Here is a 17,649-nt window from a genome sequence, read left to right on the forward strand (position 1 = left end):
TACACTAGACCCTGGATGGAGATGAGGTTAGAGGTATTTTGGTCAAAGTGCTTTATTTCACAAGTGGACAACCGAAACCTGGAGAGCCCTTTCCGGTGCACTGGGGCCTAGGACCCAGTCCTGAAGTGAGGGGCCAGCAGGAGGGGGAGGGAGAAGGGCCCTCCCTGGCCTTGGGGAACTCACCAGAAAGGAAAAATGGGCAGTATCTGTGGTGTGGAAGGGAGGCTTTTCTTTCTAATCAATAAGCAAACAGTTCCTGGAGTTGCCCAACCTGGCCACAGGAATGTTTGCTGGGTTGCAGTCGGTGGGAATGATCAATTATCACCTTTTTTCAGGTGGGTGGGGTGTTTGTGTATTTAACACACAGCGCAGGGATAATAAAACTCTTCCAATTTAGTGTGTAAGCCAGAGGGCTTCTTGTTCTTTTTGATGAAACCAAACCAGCTTCGCTCCCTGTGACGGTGAAGAGGTCCCTGTCCACCTCTGCAGCAGGCAGGTGGTGGTATTCACTTGCTTCCCCTGCCTCCCTTTTTTAAGTGAATGGAGGTGAGGCTCCTTGGCAGTTAGCCTCCACTCTGGAAAACTGAAGCCAAGCCGTTGGTCTCGGATTTGAGCAGAGAAGCCGCCCCTTCTTCTCCAGCGGAGCCACCAGACCCCCACTGAGGCAGGAATATTGAGATTAAACAGAGTGAGGTTTTATCAGTGGGCTCATTTCTGAACCATCCAGGAGAGGCCTGGAGAGGCAAAGGATTTAAAACTGAACTCTTTTCTGGCCTTGATCTGAAGGAGGGGAAGGGGACTGGGGAGACCCTCTAGCCCTTCTAGACTGGAAGGACAGGAGCCTGCACCCCTCCCAGGCCTGAGTGGGACCCACATGCTGGTGTTACTCTCATTCCACTAGAATGTGAGCCCCAGGAGTGCAGGGATCACTACCTGTTGTGTTCACGCCTGGGTCTTCAGCACCAGAATGGGGCCCAGCACGAGAGGGTGTGCGGTGCCGAGCAGGCCACGGCACTCTGCTCCTTGCTGCCCCACGCTGCCATGTGGCTCAGTCCCTTGCCCTGGCACGCAGCCAGAAGCTGGGACCGTCTCTTCAAATGCCTCTTTTTGAGGCCTTCCCTAAATGCCCTTTATTAAATTGCCCCCTCCAGCCCTGCTGCTGCACAGAGCCTTGGAACCCCCTTACCTGCTTATTTTTCTCTGTTAACACTTTTCATTACTGACACTTAATAATTTTTTTTTTTTTTTTTGGCTGTGCCACAGGGCATGTGGGATCTTACTTCCCCAACCAGGGATCGAACCTGCACCCCTTGCACTGGAAGTGTGGAGTCTTAACCACTGGACCACCAGGGAAGTCCCTGACACTTAATAATTTATTTGTTAATTATCTCTTCCCCATTGGAATGTAAGCCCCACGAGGGCAGAACTGTGCTTTGTTCACTGCTGTATTTCCCAGGCCTTAGAATGATTCTTGGCAATGAGTAAGGGCTCTGTAAATATTTGTTGAAGAAAGAATCCTCGAATCAGTCCCTTGAAGGAAATGAGGATGTCTCCTTTTACAGAATGGGGAAAATGATGCTCAAGGGAAGTCAAAGTAACTTGCCTACAGTGGCACCTAAGAAGCGAAGCTGGGATGTGACCTTAACTCAGTATGACCCCGTTCACACAGATGTAAAACCATAAAAGTATTTGCACTGGCTGTTAACCAACTGTGGAAGTGCCATTTATGACATTTTTCATGGGGCTGATTACAATCGACATCCATGGTGTTTGCTGTCTGAGAACTAAAACAGTGCTAGCCCAAGCAGAAACACGAAATGGGAGCAAACAGGCGCTGCCGCAGTGACCCAGGCAGCATGAGTAACCTTAAGACAAAGGGGGAAGAATCCAGGGTGACGGATCACCCCTTCATCCTGTGGGCTCCCCCTTGCAGGGGCCTGGGCTAATTTGTCCTTCATCTGCAACCTCACTGTTTTCTCCGCGCACTGATGCCCCCCTCTCCACCACAGTGTTTTTTTCTGGTTTTTTTGGTTTTTTTTTTTTGCTGTATGCGGGCCTCTCACTGTTGTGGCCTCTCCCGTTGCAGAGCACAGGTTCCGGACGCGCAGGCTCAGCGGCCACGGCTCACGGGCCCAGCCGCTCCGCGGCATGTGGGATCTTCCCGGACCGGGGCATGAACCCGTGTCCCCTGCATCGGCAGGCGGGCTCCCAACCACTGCGCCACCAGGGAAGCCCCACCCCAGTGTTTTTTAATTTAGTTATTTTTATTTATTTATTTATTATTTTTGGCTGCGTTGGGTCTTCGTTGCTGCGCGTGGGCTTTCTCTAGTTGTGGTGAGCGGGGGCTACTCTTCGTTGCAGTATGTGGGCTTCTCATTGTGGCGGCTTCTCTTGTTGTGGAGCACGGGCTCTAGGCACGCGGGCTTCATTTGTTGTGGCATGTGGGCTCAGTAGTTGTGGCACGCAGGCTCTAGAACGCAGGCTCAGTAGTGTGGCGCACGGGCTTAGTTGCTCTGTGGCATGTGGGATCTTCCCGGAACAGGGCTCGAACCCGAACCCGTGTCCCCTGCATTGGCAGGCAGATTCTTAACCACTGTGCCCCCAGGGAAGCCCCACCCCAGTCTGTTTTGATGGAAACAGAAGTGGAGGAGACTTTGGTCCTTGCGTCCCACCCAGGCAGCGCCCGTTGTTGACATCTGTTTTTAGGGTGTGAGTTAAATGAAGATGTAGCCCACTTATCATTTGTTCTGGGCAAGGACATGCTGGGAGGCTGGGAGAAAGAACTCAATAAGCTTCATGAAAGTAAACTTCTCATCCCTGGGATCCCATGGGAGCTGCCGGTCTACAAGGGCAATTTGATGGGGTGCGGGTGCCCAGCTGAGGACACCCTGGGAGCACAGTGCACAGGCTCTGTGGACACACCTGCAAGTTGTGCTTGCACAATGTGATATTCTGAGCTGCTCAACTTCCCCAGAAGTGTCTGGGAGTTAAGTTGGCTGATCAGTGGAACTCTGATTTATTTCAGCTTATGTAACGTGGTGGCCTAAGGGGGAACATTCTTGAATCTAAAGTTTAAAACTTCCTCCTTTGCTTGGCTGTCTGACTGTCCTTACGTTTTTCTGAGGCCCTGGAACTGGATTTCCAAGGTGCCGCATTCATTCAGAGAGAGAGGGAGGGAGTGAGTGTGTGTCAGGGGAAGATGGGGTCAGGGAAACTTGGCTATTTTTATTCTGGTTACTCTCCACCTGTCCCATTCTGTTGTGTAAACTAACTTCCCTGTGGCCACTCAGCTAGCAACTAGTCTCGCAAATGGTTTATCAAACCAAGAGCCAGGCTGCCTGGTGGTTAAGTCCTGATGGGGCATCAGACCACAGGCTTTGCCACTTCATAGCTGTGTGGCTTGGCCAAGTCTCTTCACTGAGGCTTCTGAGACTGCTTCCTCGTTTAGAAGCTAGGGCTGCTGGAGTCTATCCCCCAGGGCCGCCGCTGTGTCTAGTCAGGCTGTCAGGTTGTGTTACTGTCCATAATTCTCAGTAGCAAATGGACACACATAACTGGAGACTTATCAGGGCTAAGAAGATAGTCTTCCTAGTGCATCTTGAATCTCTTCAACATCCCCCGAGTGTGGACAAACGGGAGACCTCATCATCCTTTCCCTCCCATTTTTTAAACATAAAATTATTTTTCTGCTGAGCGTGGGTGCCCATTAAACTTGGAATGGTTAGTAAATTTGTGGACACCCACCAAAGGGAGACATTCTAAAATCGTCCAGTGCCATCAAAGAAAATGGAACCTAGAAAGAAATTCTCTAGGAGGTGGTACCCGTGGAGAACTGTGGCTTTGTGGCTGGAGTTACAAACACTGCTGCTTACTGGCGAGAAGGGACTCCTGCCCAGCTAGATGACACACGTCTGTCTCCTCAGGGTGCCTTTCATCCATCAACTTAGACTTCTTGTCCTTTATCTTGAGTATTTAAGTTAGAAATCAAAGCCCTTGATTTGGGGGTACACAATGGCAGTGTGGCCCCGGGACCTCCAGGAGCCTCAGAAGGCTCTCTGATCTTGCCCTCGAGGTTGTGTGTGTAATTTTCTCTTCCAACACCGAGGTCCAACGGTCCTTGAAACAAAGGTAAATGCAGTTTTCTTTGGTGTTAGCTATGGGAAATGCCTTCTGAGGAGTGGGAGACAAGCCATAAGGTACCCCTTTGTGTGTGGTGTGGGGAAAACACTGCTTTCAAGTAGTTGCTTCTAAGAGACTGGGTTATCCCACTCATTACCAGATAACTCAACTATGGTTAGCTGGCTTTGATAGCAGGCCCCGTCCTTCTATCTCCCTGAAATATATGGAGGCTTAGGAGACTGTCTTGATCCTACCCACTCACATTCCAGCTGGGTGGGGGTGGGAGAAGAAACGGGATCCTTCAAGCAGGACTGTTCGTGGCACAATGGCAATTCCAAGCAAAGAATGTTGCTGAGCGCTCAGAGCCTGCCCCAGGACCAAAGAGCTTTTCGTGGACTTGGAGTTAATTTTTCTTTGAACTTCAGTCATCTCTTGCAGAGTGAAGAAGTAGTAGATTAAAGCTACATAAAAGAGTCACAGTGCGTTAAAGATACTTTTTAAGTCGCTTAACTTTTGTCGTTTTAAAAAGTTATTTACTGTAATTGTAAAACACCACATAATACAAAAACATTTAAGGAAAGCACGTTTCAAAAAACTGCCTCCAATCGTACTTTTTTCAATCTTCCCTCCACCTCCACTCAAATTACTGCTAACCTCCTGCTGTGTAGAATTCCTGCTGTTCTAGAATGTCTTTTTTCATTTTTGTTTCTCCATAATAAGTATTCCATCCCCATTTTGCATATGGGAACAGTGGTGAGGAACACTCACTCTGGGATCCGACAGCCCGGCCCCTCCTCCCACTAACCTTTAATTCAGGGCAAAGAAAATAGGGATGGTGATGCCTATACCTAAGGGTGACTGCGGGCGGGGGATTCAATCTGAAAACTGGATTTAAAGAGCATAGGGCAAGGGTCTGGCTTGTAGAGACAGGCACGAGGAAGAATGGTTAGGCATGTGAACTCTCAGACTGCCTGGGTCCCAATCCTCGTTCTGCCACTTAACTAGCTGCCTCAGTCTCTGCATCTCTAAAAAGGGGATGCTGCTGGTAGCAACCTTGAAGTGTTCTGGGATTACACGAGTTAATATTTGTAAAGTGCTTAGAAGAGAGCCTGACACATAGTGTTGTCACTTGTTTAAATATTAAGAAAATAGTGAATAAAATGTAGTTGAAGCTGTTAGTTGAATGTGTAGTTTTTGATGGTGATAATGATGATATGGGGTTGAAAAGATCTTCCCGTTTAGAGATGGCCATTGGGTTCTTGGCTCTCGTCACTGGGATTAGGTTTCTAAACCAAGTGACCAAATAACAAGTTTAGGAAAGGACAAGCTGACTTAAAGAATACTTCATCCTTTGCTAGCTTTATTTTTGTTTAACTTTTTATTGTAGAAATGTTCAAATATACCTAATTCCCATGTACTGATCCTCTGGTTTCTACAGTTCGCCATTCTTGTTTCCTCCTACATGCTGGCATTAGTGTTCACCGTACCCTGAGATGCTGCCTAGCCCTTGCCAGGGTTGAAAGCAAGCTTCCCAGAGCCTTCCCGGAGCTGGAGATCCCCTTGGTCTTTCCTATAATTTCTAGTTTGTCAGCCCAGAGGCTCAGGTTGCACAGAAAGATAATGAGCACCTGGAAATTCAGGTTGAGCCTGCCTGTCATGGGCACACTACTTCTGTCACTTCTCAAAGGGCGGAGCTTAACCACCATTCAGACGAGATGCCCCAGAGCAGGTTAAGAGCCTTGCATTAAGTTATTTGCAAAACCATTTTCATTTTTTCAGGCCACCACCCTTGGCAAGTCCAATCATGCTTGTCCCAACTGCCCAGATTTGGGCTGGCTGGGAAAAGGAATTCAGTGTGAAAAATGAGGGCAGCTCTTGTTACCTGCTAATATGACAAGCCCCCAACACAGTCCGGTGCCCCCATTACTTCTGCTGGGGTGGGGTTGGGGGAAGGTTATTGGAAAAACATTTTGTTTTGCTAGTTTGAAAAGAAATTCCTGTTTTAGATTTAAAGGGTAGTATCTGCCCATCCTTTAAGGATTTTGTGTTTCTTCTTGCTTCTGTTGTCATTTTTTGGTTCATCTGTTCGTTTAGCAAATGCTTGTCCTCTAGCTTGTCTACTCAAATGCACAGAAATCATCCTCATCCCCTTCCACTTGCTTTGTTCTTTCACTTTCAAAATGTGATCACATTCACTGTCTTGGTTAATCCTCACAAAACCCGGAAGAGGTGGGCTCACTCAGTGGTGGAATCCTTCAGGATCCAGTAGAGAAAACTGAGGCCCAGAGAGGTTAAGCATTTTGCTTAAGGCCACTCAGTAAGAACATGGCAAGGGAATTCCCTGGTGGTCCAGTGGTTAAGACTCTGCGTTCTCACTGCTGAGGGCCCGGGTTCAATCCCTGGTTGGGGAACTAAGATCCCACAAGCTTCAGTTTCTTCATCTTCAAATTGGGGATAATCATGGTACATATCCCCTCCGGCCCCCAAACATGGTCTTACTTTCGCTGGCAAGGGTGGGGCTGTCGGTTTCAGAAAAGTTTGCAAGGGTGGCTCCTAGTGGAAGAAATGAAAACTGCAGTCTAGACATCATAACTGGCTTTAGGGCTTTCTGGCAGAGACCTGATCCTTACGCATTTTAAGGTGTCTAGCCATGCAAAATTGGCACAAAAGTAGGAATTTTTGTAAAAGATCTCTTGGACAAAATCGAACGCCCACTGGAAGAATGAGGGGGCGATTATTTGAAAGGGAGGAGAACAGGCCAACTTGAGAGTTTCCCAGAAAGAACTGTTTTATCAACTGTTCCTTCTGCCTGAAAGGCCCTTGAGCCAGGTTTCTGCAAGGCTGGCTCCTTAGGTCTCAACTAAGACGCCTCCAACTTCACAGAGGCCAGCGCTCACCATCCAGTATAAGTTACACCCTCCTCACACCTTCCTCTTCCCCTGCCACTCTTGTATCACCTTCTTTAATTCCTTTATATCTAGCATTTGTCACTACCTGAGATTTGGTTTTGTTACATGTCCATCTCTTCCACAACAGTGTAAGCTCAAGGGGAGCAGGTGCCTTGTCTATTTGTTCACAGAATTTTTTTCATCCTTAGAGCCCAGCACAGTTTCTGACAAATAGTTTGATGGAAGCCTGTTGAATGAATGAGTCTTTTAGGACTCTGATGTTTAGTGCAGACACTTTTCACCACAGCTTCTCCAGCATTGGGTATTAATACTTTTAAAGTTTTAATACTTTAATAACTATAAAACTTTAAATAGTTTTGTCTCTAAGCCACTGATCCTAAGTTCCCCCACCCAAGTAGTTCTCTTCTGTCTTTTGCATTTGTCTTGCTGTGTTGTATGTTCAGGTAGAAGAAGACTTTCCTATGAAATCTTCATTGTCTCCCTTAACTGACAGTGATGAGTTTCTCCACTGGGCCTCAGATTGCAAGCAGGCATTACCTCTCAATGCCTCGGAAAATAAGCATATAATCAGTACTTAATGAATATCACAATTATCTATGTCTTTTGTGGAAAATTGAATAAATGATTAGCCAAAGCTACGTTTGTTTTAAAATTTTTATTTAATAGTGTCTATTATGTGCCAGGCACTGTTCTGTGTATCTTTTTTTTTTCCTTTTTTTTGGCCACGTCACGTGTGTGGAGTCCTAACCACTGGATTGCCAGGGAACCCCCATGTTCTATGTATCTTAAAACAAGCCTAGTAGGTAGTTGCTATCGATGACTTCATTCTACAGATGGGTAGACTGAGGCATGGAGAGATTCAATGACTTGCCCAAGGTCACAGAGCTAATAAGCAGAGCTGGGACTTGAGCCCCACCCTTGCCAGGGAAAATAAGACCATGTTTGGGGGCGGGAGGGTAAGTACCATAATTACCCTCATTTTGAAGATGAAGGAACTGAGGCTCAGAGAAGTTAAAAAATTTGCCTAAGTCCTCACCCTTAACCATGTAGCTGTGATGCCTCCCTCTTATTATCTGCCACTGTTTACTGAAATGTAAACTGTTTATTTAAATGTAGTTAATCCACAGCATCTCACCGTACCTAGGTCTCAAACTTTTGGACTAGTTTGAGACCGTACCTAGGTCTCAAACTTTTGGTAGATATTCTATCTCAGTTATTTTTCATATCATCAAGAGCCATCTGAAGGAGAGGCCCTTTTTTGTTATTGAAAAGGAGAAGTTACTTTCTTTTCTTTTCTTTTTTTTTTAAAGGTGGAGTCTTTTTTTTTTGTTTAATAAATTTATTTATTTATTTTTGGCTGTGTTGAGTTTTCGTTTCTGTGCGCGGGCTTTCTCTAGTTGAGCGGGGGGCTACTCTTCATCGCGGTGCCCGGGCTTCTCATTGTAGTGGCTTCTCTTGTTGCGGAGTATAGGCTCTAGACGCGCAGGCTCAGTAGTTGTGCCTCACGGGCTTAGTTGCTCCGCGGCATGTGGGATCTTCCCAGACCAGGGCTCGAACCCGTGTTCCCTACATTGGCAGGCAAATTCTTAACCACTGCGCCACCAGGGAAGCCCAGAAGTTACTTTCTAGACAGCTTACTGTTTTCAGTCTCCAGGTAGATGAGAAAAGAATCGGACCACAATTAAGTCGCCCTGTAATTGTGAAGGACATAATGATGGCTTCCACTACTTTGATATCTTTGCTGTTCTGTCATCAGACTATGGTATGTTTTACTTGTGCCTGTTTTGTGTGAGTCAGGCTTTTGGTGGGTGAATGAAGTTCGATTTCTAGTGAAGGAATGCTCTTTAATCTCCTCAGTTTCCTAATCACTGTGATTTATACCCTGCAGTGAGTTTTGAAGGATGCACCGGTCTACCAAAGACAGTCTATGTTTCTGATGACACCCGATTCAAAGTGGGCACAGATGGCGTGGTTACAGTCAAACGGCCTTTACACCTTCATCATCCAGAGATGAGTTTTCTTGTCCATGCCTGGGACTCCACCCGCAGGAAGCTCTCCACCAAAGTGACCCTGAAGGCAGTAGTGCACCACCATCACCACCACCATCATCATGTACGTTGGAGTGTTTCTTAGAAGTTCACTATTATTTTAGTATGCTGCTTAATCCAGGTTTCTCTGCCTTGGCACTATTCACATTTGGGGCTGGGTAATTTCTTGCTGTGGGTGTGTCCTGTGCACTATGTGATGTTTAGCAGCATGCCTGGTCTTAACCGCTAGATGCTTGCAGCACTCTGCCAGTTGTGACAACCAAAATTGTCTCCAGACACTGCCAATGCCCCCTGGGGGTGGGCGGGGAAGGGTGCTAAATAGCCCCTAGTTGAGAACCATTGGTCTAACTGAACTAGTTCTTGCTGTGGATTTTTTGTTGTTGTTGGGTGGATGGCAAGATACACTACCTTATTTCTGCAGGTAGTGTAGAATAGGGGGTAAGGGCATGGATTCTGTCTGGGATTGGGTACCAGCCCTTCTATTTACTACCCGAGTAGACTTGGGGGAGTTATTTAATCTGTCTGTGCTTGAATTTCCTTATAAGGTAAACGGGGATAATAATGACTACATGAATTATTACATGTGAGTTGCTGGAACTATGGTAGGTGTATGATAAGTACTCAGTAATTGTTAACTGTTCTTCTCATTCCCTTCCCAGAGGAACAATGAACACGAGTTCAGTTCTCTGGTCATTTTGCTGTTCGTGTCTCTAGTGGAGAGGGCCTTGGCAAAGAAGGGGAAGAATCAGCAGGAAGCTTTTGCCTGTTTGGACTGTAATCTCCACAAGATCCTTCCCCATTGTATCTGCAGTGCCTGGCCTTTGGGCCTGGCACATACCAGGAGCCCAGTAAATATTGAGTGGACAGATGGGTGCATTGGCCACAAATGAAAGGATACATGTCTGCCCAGGTTCTTGGCAAGAATGTTTCGGGAAATTGTTAACCAAAGCCAAATGCCTTTGCCAGTTTCTAAACTGCTCCCATGGTGCTGCCTACTGAAACGTCTCTCTGGAGGGCCATTCTAGTTGTATCCCGCTATCGCGTTGGGAGCGTGGAAGTACTGTAACTGCCAAGGCCTTTCAGGCTGGCTCTTGTCTTTCTCCCTGAAGACTGTTAAGATTCTAGGAATTTAATAGTCCTGATAGATCTGATTTTTCTCCCTGGTGTAATTGGCCAGACCAGAAAAGTGGGGAACTAAATTAACATAGCTTCCTGACTTAAGTCTCCAATTAATTCCATCATTCATGTAAGTCCAGCCTGGTAAGTTCTTGCTGGGCAGCTGTGTATGGAAGCCTCTTATGATGCACAGATGTAAACAAAGTTGATTTTTCAACTTTTCCTCTTCACCTTTGCCATCTGCCTTCATGATTATGTTCAAATACGTATTATAGAAAAGCACAAATTACAGTGATTTATGTAAAATAGAGTATTTCTCTTTCAAGTTAAGGCGATTGAGTGGTAAGTTGTGGCCAGTATGGAGACTCTTGTAGTCATCAGGAGGCTAGGTTCTTTCTTTCCTTTCTGTTCTATCATCCTCAGCATATGCCTCCCATCCTCAACAATACCTCATGATCCAAGATGGCTGCTGGATCGCCATTTATCATACCTTTCCTCTGGATGGTAGGAAGTTGGAAGGGAGGAAGCCCAAAAATGTATCACTTAGTTGTCCACCTTTTAAAGAAGGCTTTGTGGAATTTTGAAGCAATGTTTCTGCTTACATCTCATTAGTTGGAACTTGGCTTCATGGTCACACCTAGCTACAAGTGTAGTACAGGAAATGTAGTTTTACTTAGGTACATTGTTGGACACAAAATTTATATATATATGGGGAGAGAGACAGAGGGAGAGAAAGAGAGATTTTTGATTTTAAATAAGAAAGAATGGATATTGAGCGGTAGGTGGCAACTCTACCACAGCTGGTTTGAGGTTGACTTTGGTTTGCCCCTAGTTCAAGGGACCCTTGTGGTGCCAGGTGGCCCTACACTGGAACGGGTGATAATCTTACCTCTCTTTTACTTCATATAAGAATAGATCCTATATATATCAAAACATCACATCGTACACCTTAAATACAAACAATTTTTATTTTGTCAGTTATACCTCAAGAAAGCTGGGGAAAAATATAAATAGATCTAACTTTCCAGTTTTGTCTCTTTGGTTGGATGGGTTTTCTTGGTCTGGTATCCTTGTTTTCTGAGGGATGGATCCCATGTTCAGTATGTTTAGACACGATTCCTTTTAATTTCACACATGAAGGGAATTCCCTGGTGGCCTAGTGGTTAGGATTCTGGACTTTCACTGCCATGGTCCTGAGTTCAATCCCTGGTCAGGGAACTGAGATCCCACAAGCCATACGGCACTGCCAAATAAATAGATAGATAGATAAATAAATAAATGTCTTTATTTAAAAAAAATAATAATTTCACACATGAAGATGTTAATGGTATGTTTTGCCAGCACAATGTTCATCATTATTTATTATCATTCTCTGAAAATATTCCATAGTCCTGATGTCAGCAAGGTGTGCTCTTTGCCTTCCTCTTCAATATGGTAAATGAATTTGCATTCATTCATCAAGGCCTGTTTTTTTTACCATGGCTGTGCAAGATGATCATTTTTAGGCTTAGAATACCGTGTTGAGAATCAGTTTAGTATTTATTCCTGTGCTCAGGTCAAATCCCAAATTCCACTTCATTAAAACCATAACTCAGTGTTTCCCAACCAATCCAACCATCATCTTCATCATTAGCATTTATTGAGCACGTACTATGTTTCAGGCAGTATTCTAAGTGCTTTACTGCAATACTAGTATCACGTTTTATCCTTCCAAAGACCCTATGAGGCAGATACTAATATAATCCTCATTTTAGACGTGAGGAAAGTGTGGGACAGAGAAGTTAAATAATCAGCTCAGGAAGGTGAGGTGTCACAGTGAGGATGCAAAGCCAGGCAGCCTGGCTCCAGAGCCTGCCCTTGGCCAGGGCAGGACTGCTTCTCTAGGAGGTTAATGCAGAGGGTGTGTGTTAAGGGGTGTGTGAGTGACTAGTATACAGAAATGCAGGATTGGGAAGGATTTTGTGATGATATCTGGTCATATTTCATGTCTGTCTTGTGCATTTTGAGTCACATTTTAAAAGCCAGGAAGCAGGGCTTGACTCTCACTTGACAGATAGGGATGGGTGACTCTGTGGAGGATGGAAAATGTAATTGTCCTGGAACCTTTACTGTGTTACTACCAATCGCTTTAGAACACTTAAAACAATTTGGAAGATCTTTCCTTCCATCTTCAGCTATCTTATTTCCCTGTGTGTGCATAAGGTTATCGCACATGAAAACTGTTCAATACAAGTCTCAAAGGGCACTTTTGGTTCCCATGCAAACAACTTCTGTTAGAACAAATGGAAACCATACAGATATACTAACACAGTGAGATTAAGGGATTAGTATTGATCACAAAGTAGTAAGTTCCCAAAACTTACTCACTTAGGCTAACTCTACTTTGGAGACCTATATCACTAGGAAAAATATAAAAGAAAAGAATATTAAAAACACCTGAATATCTAATTGTTGAATAAGCTCTGATAGTAAATCATTGGAGTATAATGTCCTATTAAAAAATGACAGGCGTGGGACTTCCCTGGTGGCGCAGTGGATAAGACTCCGTGCTCCCAATGCAGGAGGCCTGTGTTCGATCCCTGGTCAGGGAACTAGATCCCACATGCATGCCGCAACTAAGAATTCACATGCCACAGCTAAGGAGCTGGTGAGCCTCAGCTAAGGAGCTGACAAGCCGCAACTAAGGAGCCTGTGAGCCGCAACTAAGGAGCCCACCTGCAGTGACTAAGACCCGGTGCAACTAAATAAATAAATAAAATAAATACATAAATAAAATAAATATTTTTAAAAATGACAGGTGTGAGATATAGGCTTGAAATAACTCTTAAATAATGTCAAACCCTCAAACCTATCATCGTGTGTGCATAATGATTACTGAAATCTAGACACTAAGAAGGATCAAAAGAGGAAACCGTCTTTCTGATACGGTAAAGAGGTCCATTGGGTTTTGTTTTGGCTGTTTTATTTTGTTGTTAAACGAAAGCCATGCCCTGCCCTCAGAAGGCTGGAGATGCTGACTGCCTAGGTTGTTCAGCCCGTATCATCTTTCCTGAATTATCTCATTTTGTTCCTCATCTTCTTTCCTTTTAGGACTCTCCCTCTGGAACCCAGACAGAAGTGCTCACATTTCCCAGCTCCCACCATGGTCTCAGGAGACAGAAGAGAGACTGGGTTATTCCTCCTATCAGCTGCCCAGAAAATGAGAAAGGCCCGTTTCCTAAGGCTCTGGTTCAGGTACAGAAGGAAGTTCTCTATTTCTCTGGGAGGAATTTGGCAGAGAAGGACCAAGGAGAGAAAGGGAAAAGAGCCAATGTCAGAATCCTTCCTTGCTAATTCATTTCTTTCTGTTTTGTCTTCAGATCAAATCTAACAGGGAAAAAGAAACCAAAGTTTTCTACAGCATCACTGGCCAAGGAGCCGACGCACCCCCTCTTCATGTGTTTATTATTGAAAGAGAAACAGGATGGCTAAAGGTTACGGAGCCTCTGGATAGAGAACATATTGCCAAGTACATTGTGAGTGTCTCTTAAAAGCACTTAATGATGGGGTTACATCCTTTCAAAATTTTTTTGGTCAACTCACGCTGATCATAGATCAGATGTTCTGGACATTTGAAGAGCTTAACTTGATACCTTTAGACCTGTTGATAAGGAGAAATGACAGGAGAACCTGGAAAAATTGGGGGCTGTTCATGTTTTCCTTGTTAGGAATAAAGTGGGGAGAGTCCTGGGGCATCAGACATGATCTTAGACCCAAGATGTCAACCTGTTTGTGGGACTCAAAGTCCCTGACACATAGGCAGAGGCTGGTGTTGATGTTGGGGAACAAAAACTATTTCTGGGCCTTGAGAGCAGTGTGAGCTTAGGGAAGCTGGGAGGTAATGCTTTGATGCCAAACACAGGGAAGTCTGGGGGGAACGCTAGACTCGAGCAGCCAGAGCAAATTCGACCCTGCTTGGAACCAGTCAGAGTGTTTTAGGCTTCCACCTTTATCTCCTAGGCCCGGCCCCCAGCCCTTATGTGGGAAATGGGGCTCTGAGCTGGTGGATGTGTTCTCCAGCCCATGGTCTCACAGGTCATGGTCTTAACCAGTGTCATGACCTCACTGAAGCAGCAGCACGTGTGTGGGGGATGTTCTGTGCTTGGGGCGGGGCAGGGGGGGGGTCCATGCATACTTGAGTGGGAGGGAGTGGGGGCCGGGTGGAGCCCACTCTGCTCTGGTTGGAACACTTCTCCCACCTTGTCTTCCCGAGTAACCCTCACCTGGCTCTTGCAGCTCTTCTCTCATGCTGTGTCTTCAGACGGGCAAGCAATCGAGGAGCCGATGGAGATTGTGATCACCGTGACCGATCAGAATGACAACAAGCCTGAGTTCACCCAGGAGGTCTTCAAAGGGTCTGTCATGGAGGGCGCTCTTCCAGGTACGTCCAGCAACGAGGAGATCAACACCCATCAAGACACTTAGATGCTTTGCACCCCCAAGTGTTGGGGCTGGCGTTTGGGGTCAGACCCTTCATATGCACAGAACTTCTTTGGAAGACACTGTTTGTGTGTAAAACATCCTACCTATAGAAATATGTATAAAATGTTTAAGCCCAGTTTAAGAAAAGAGCAGTTTAAGAACAACCTTCCCTGATTAAGTAACAGATCCTTGTTAGTAGTTTACAGACCCTGTACAATCCTTCCTGATCACATTTTTTCCCTCCTCCGTAAAGACAGCCACCACCCTGACTTTTGTGATAATCATTCCCTTGCTTTCTTTTATCTTTTACCACGTGTGTACTTACAGTTTTGCCTACTTTTCTACTTGGTGACAAACTGTTTTTCCAAGGTGGCTGAACCAATTTATACTCCCACCAGCAATATATATCATGGAATTGTTTGACTTCTTTTTGGCCAATCTGTGGAGTGTGTAGTTATAGCTCAGCATAACTTAAAATGGAATTTCTCTGATTATTAATGGACTAAATAAGCATCTTATCATATGTTTGCTGACCAGCTGGGTTTCTTTACAACTTGTCTATTCAAGTCTTTTGCCCTTTTTGTCTCTTGGGCTGTTTGTCTTTTGCCTATTGATTTTTCTTTTTTTTTAAATGACAAATTTTATTCCAAAAGGGCTCCAGTAGTCCCAGAGACATTGATGTAGAGTTTGAATAGTGTTTCAGGTAAAGTGAAAATGGATAAAAGCAATATTTCTAGTTAATATATTTTTAGATAATGTGATTTTAAATGTTTCAGTTAAAATGTAATAAATATTAATGAACTTATTTGCAAAACAGAAACAGACCCACAGACAGAAAACAAACCTATGGTTACCAAAGGGGAGGGGAGAGGGGGATAAATGAGATAGACAACAAGGTCCTGCTGTATAGCACAGGGTACTTTACTCAACATCTTGTAATAAACTATAATGAAAAAGAAAAAATGTAATAAATATTAAAAATAGATGTTTTAGGGCTTCCCTGGTGGAGCAGTGGTTGGGAATTCGCCTGCCAGTGCAGGGGACACGGGTTCAAGCCCTGGTCTGGGAAGATCCCACATGCCGTGAGCAACTAAGCCGGTGCTCTACAACTGCTGAGCCTGCTCTCTAGAGCCCGCGTGCCACAATTACTGAACCCGCAGGCTGCAATTACTGAGCCCGCACGCCCGGAGGCTGTGCTCTGCAACAAGAGAAGCCACCACGAGATGCCCGTGCACCACAAGGAAGACTCGACAAAGCCAAAAATAAATAAATAAAAGAAATAAATTTATTAAAAAAAAACAGATGTTTTAGTATTTTATCTATTTTGACAGGTTTATACAGAATTATAGGGGAGTTTTTTTGTTTGTTTGTTTTGTTTTTAAAGGAGAACCACTTTATTTTGAGTAGTAAATGAAACTCCATTTATAACATAATAAACAAACGTTCCATCAATTTCTTCACGGTTAGTCCAAAGAACAACTGCTTTAATTAGAATTTACATTTCACCTTAAATATTCTAAAATCCATCCATGTCAACTTTGGAGTTTTAATCTTGCCTGATACTATGAAATAGGGCAAACCTTGATTGATGGTCAAATTCTTAATTTTTGCTGTTCAGCCACTTTTCTTGCTCTTGCTCTCTGATTCCGTACATTCCAGAGTGTTCAGTGGACTTGCAATAAACTTCCAAGATGAAGGAGAATTTCTTGCTCATTGTTTGCCTGAACTCTTGACTTGTATTCATCTTTCTGAACAAAAATATGCTCCAAAAATGCCCACAAGTTCAGCTACTAAAACTCCTTTAAAGATCTGCTTTGCCAGTGGATCCATAGTACGGGCTATCCTGAGGCACGTACTTGTGGGGCTGCGCATGCCTGCCTATTGATTCTTTTTTTAAATTTATTTTTGGCCACGTTGGGTCTTTGTTGCTGCGCATGGGCTTTCTCTAGTTTTGGTGAGCAGGGGCTACTCTTCGTTGCGGTGCGCAGACTTCTTATTGCGGTGCGCAGACTTCTCATTGCGGTGGCTTCTCTTGTTGCGGAGCAGAGGCTCTAGGTGCATGGGCTTCAGTAGTTGCGGTGTGTGTGCTCAGTAGTTGTGGCTCGCGGGCTCTAGAGCGCAGGCTCAGTAGTTGTGGCACACGGGCTTGGTTGTTCTGCAGCATGTGGGATCTTCCCGCAGCAGGGATCGAACCTGTGTCTCCTGCATTGGCAGGCGGATTCCCAACCACTGCACTACCAGGGAAGTCCCTGCCTATTGATTCTTTTTTTTTTTTTTTTTCCCTGCCTATTGATTCTTGAAGAATTGTTTAGGGATTCTGTGAACTAGTACTTTGTCTGTCACAAGTATTGTAAATATTTCCTTCTACCTTGAAGGCAACAGTCTCAAATGACCATTCTCTCAGGTGGAGCTGTGGCTAAGAAGCCAATTATAGAAATTTCTGGTATTTTTCCTGTTTTATACACTATTCACTCAGTGTAAGAGACATAGCAAAGATGTTTTAGCTTAAGGTTATTTATTCCCCATACTCCTCACCCACCCTCCCCACCCAAAATATCCTCTGGAAAAACTGGGTTCTGGGAACACTTGCTCATTTGGTGGAATGCGTTCTTCCTCCCCTAGCGCTTTAGTCAGAATTTTGGAAATTAAAGTGTAGCTTGACTAAATCTTCTCCTTTGCTTCCAGGGACCTCTGTGATGGAGGTCTCGGCCACAGACGCAGACGATGATGTGAACACCTACAACGCTGCCATTGCTTACACCATCCTCAGCCAAGAGCCTATGCTGCCGCACAACAAAATGTTCACCATCAACAAGGACACGGGTGTCATCAGTGTGCTCACCACCGGGCTGGACCGGGAGGTCAGGGGTCAAGAGGATCCAGAGGGTATTGAGGGCAAATAGCTCGATCGTCTGGATGATGTAAAACTCTGCCGAGGCCAGTTGCTGCTTAGTATGGTGATGGTTCTGAGCTTTGTATCTAAACATTTGTCCAGA

The 17,649-nt window shown here is 44.9% G+C and overlaps 1 protein-coding gene and 1 pseudogene across 1 annotated transcript in view; one reads left to right on the forward strand and one right to left on the reverse strand.

The window, feature by feature from the left end:
- The window catches only part of CDH1 (cadherin 1), a 78,674-nt gene that overhangs the window by 41,009 nt on the left and 20,016 nt on the right, over window positions 1-17,649 (forward strand). The window contains exons 3-7 of the mRNA XM_067718555.1: window positions 8,917-9,140; window positions 13,283-13,426; window positions 13,552-13,707; window positions 14,468-14,612; window positions 17,339-17,514. Coding sequence (XP_067574656.1) covers window positions 8,917-9,140; window positions 13,283-13,426; window positions 13,552-13,707; window positions 14,468-14,612; window positions 17,339-17,514 — 845 coding nt within the window. The remainder of the gene's footprint in view (window positions 1-8,916; window positions 9,141-13,282; window positions 13,427-13,551; window positions 13,708-14,467; window positions 14,613-17,338; window positions 17,515-17,649) is intronic.
- LOC137215411 (protein CEBPZOS-like) lies at window positions 16,144-16,525 on the reverse strand (annotated as a pseudogene).

The sequence above is a fragment of the Pseudorca crassidens genome, chromosome 20, assembly GCF_039906515.1.
Source record: "Pseudorca crassidens isolate mPseCra1 chromosome 20, mPseCra1.hap1, whole genome shotgun sequence".
NCBI lineage: Eukaryota > Metazoa > Chordata > Mammalia > Artiodactyla > Delphinidae > Pseudorca > Pseudorca crassidens.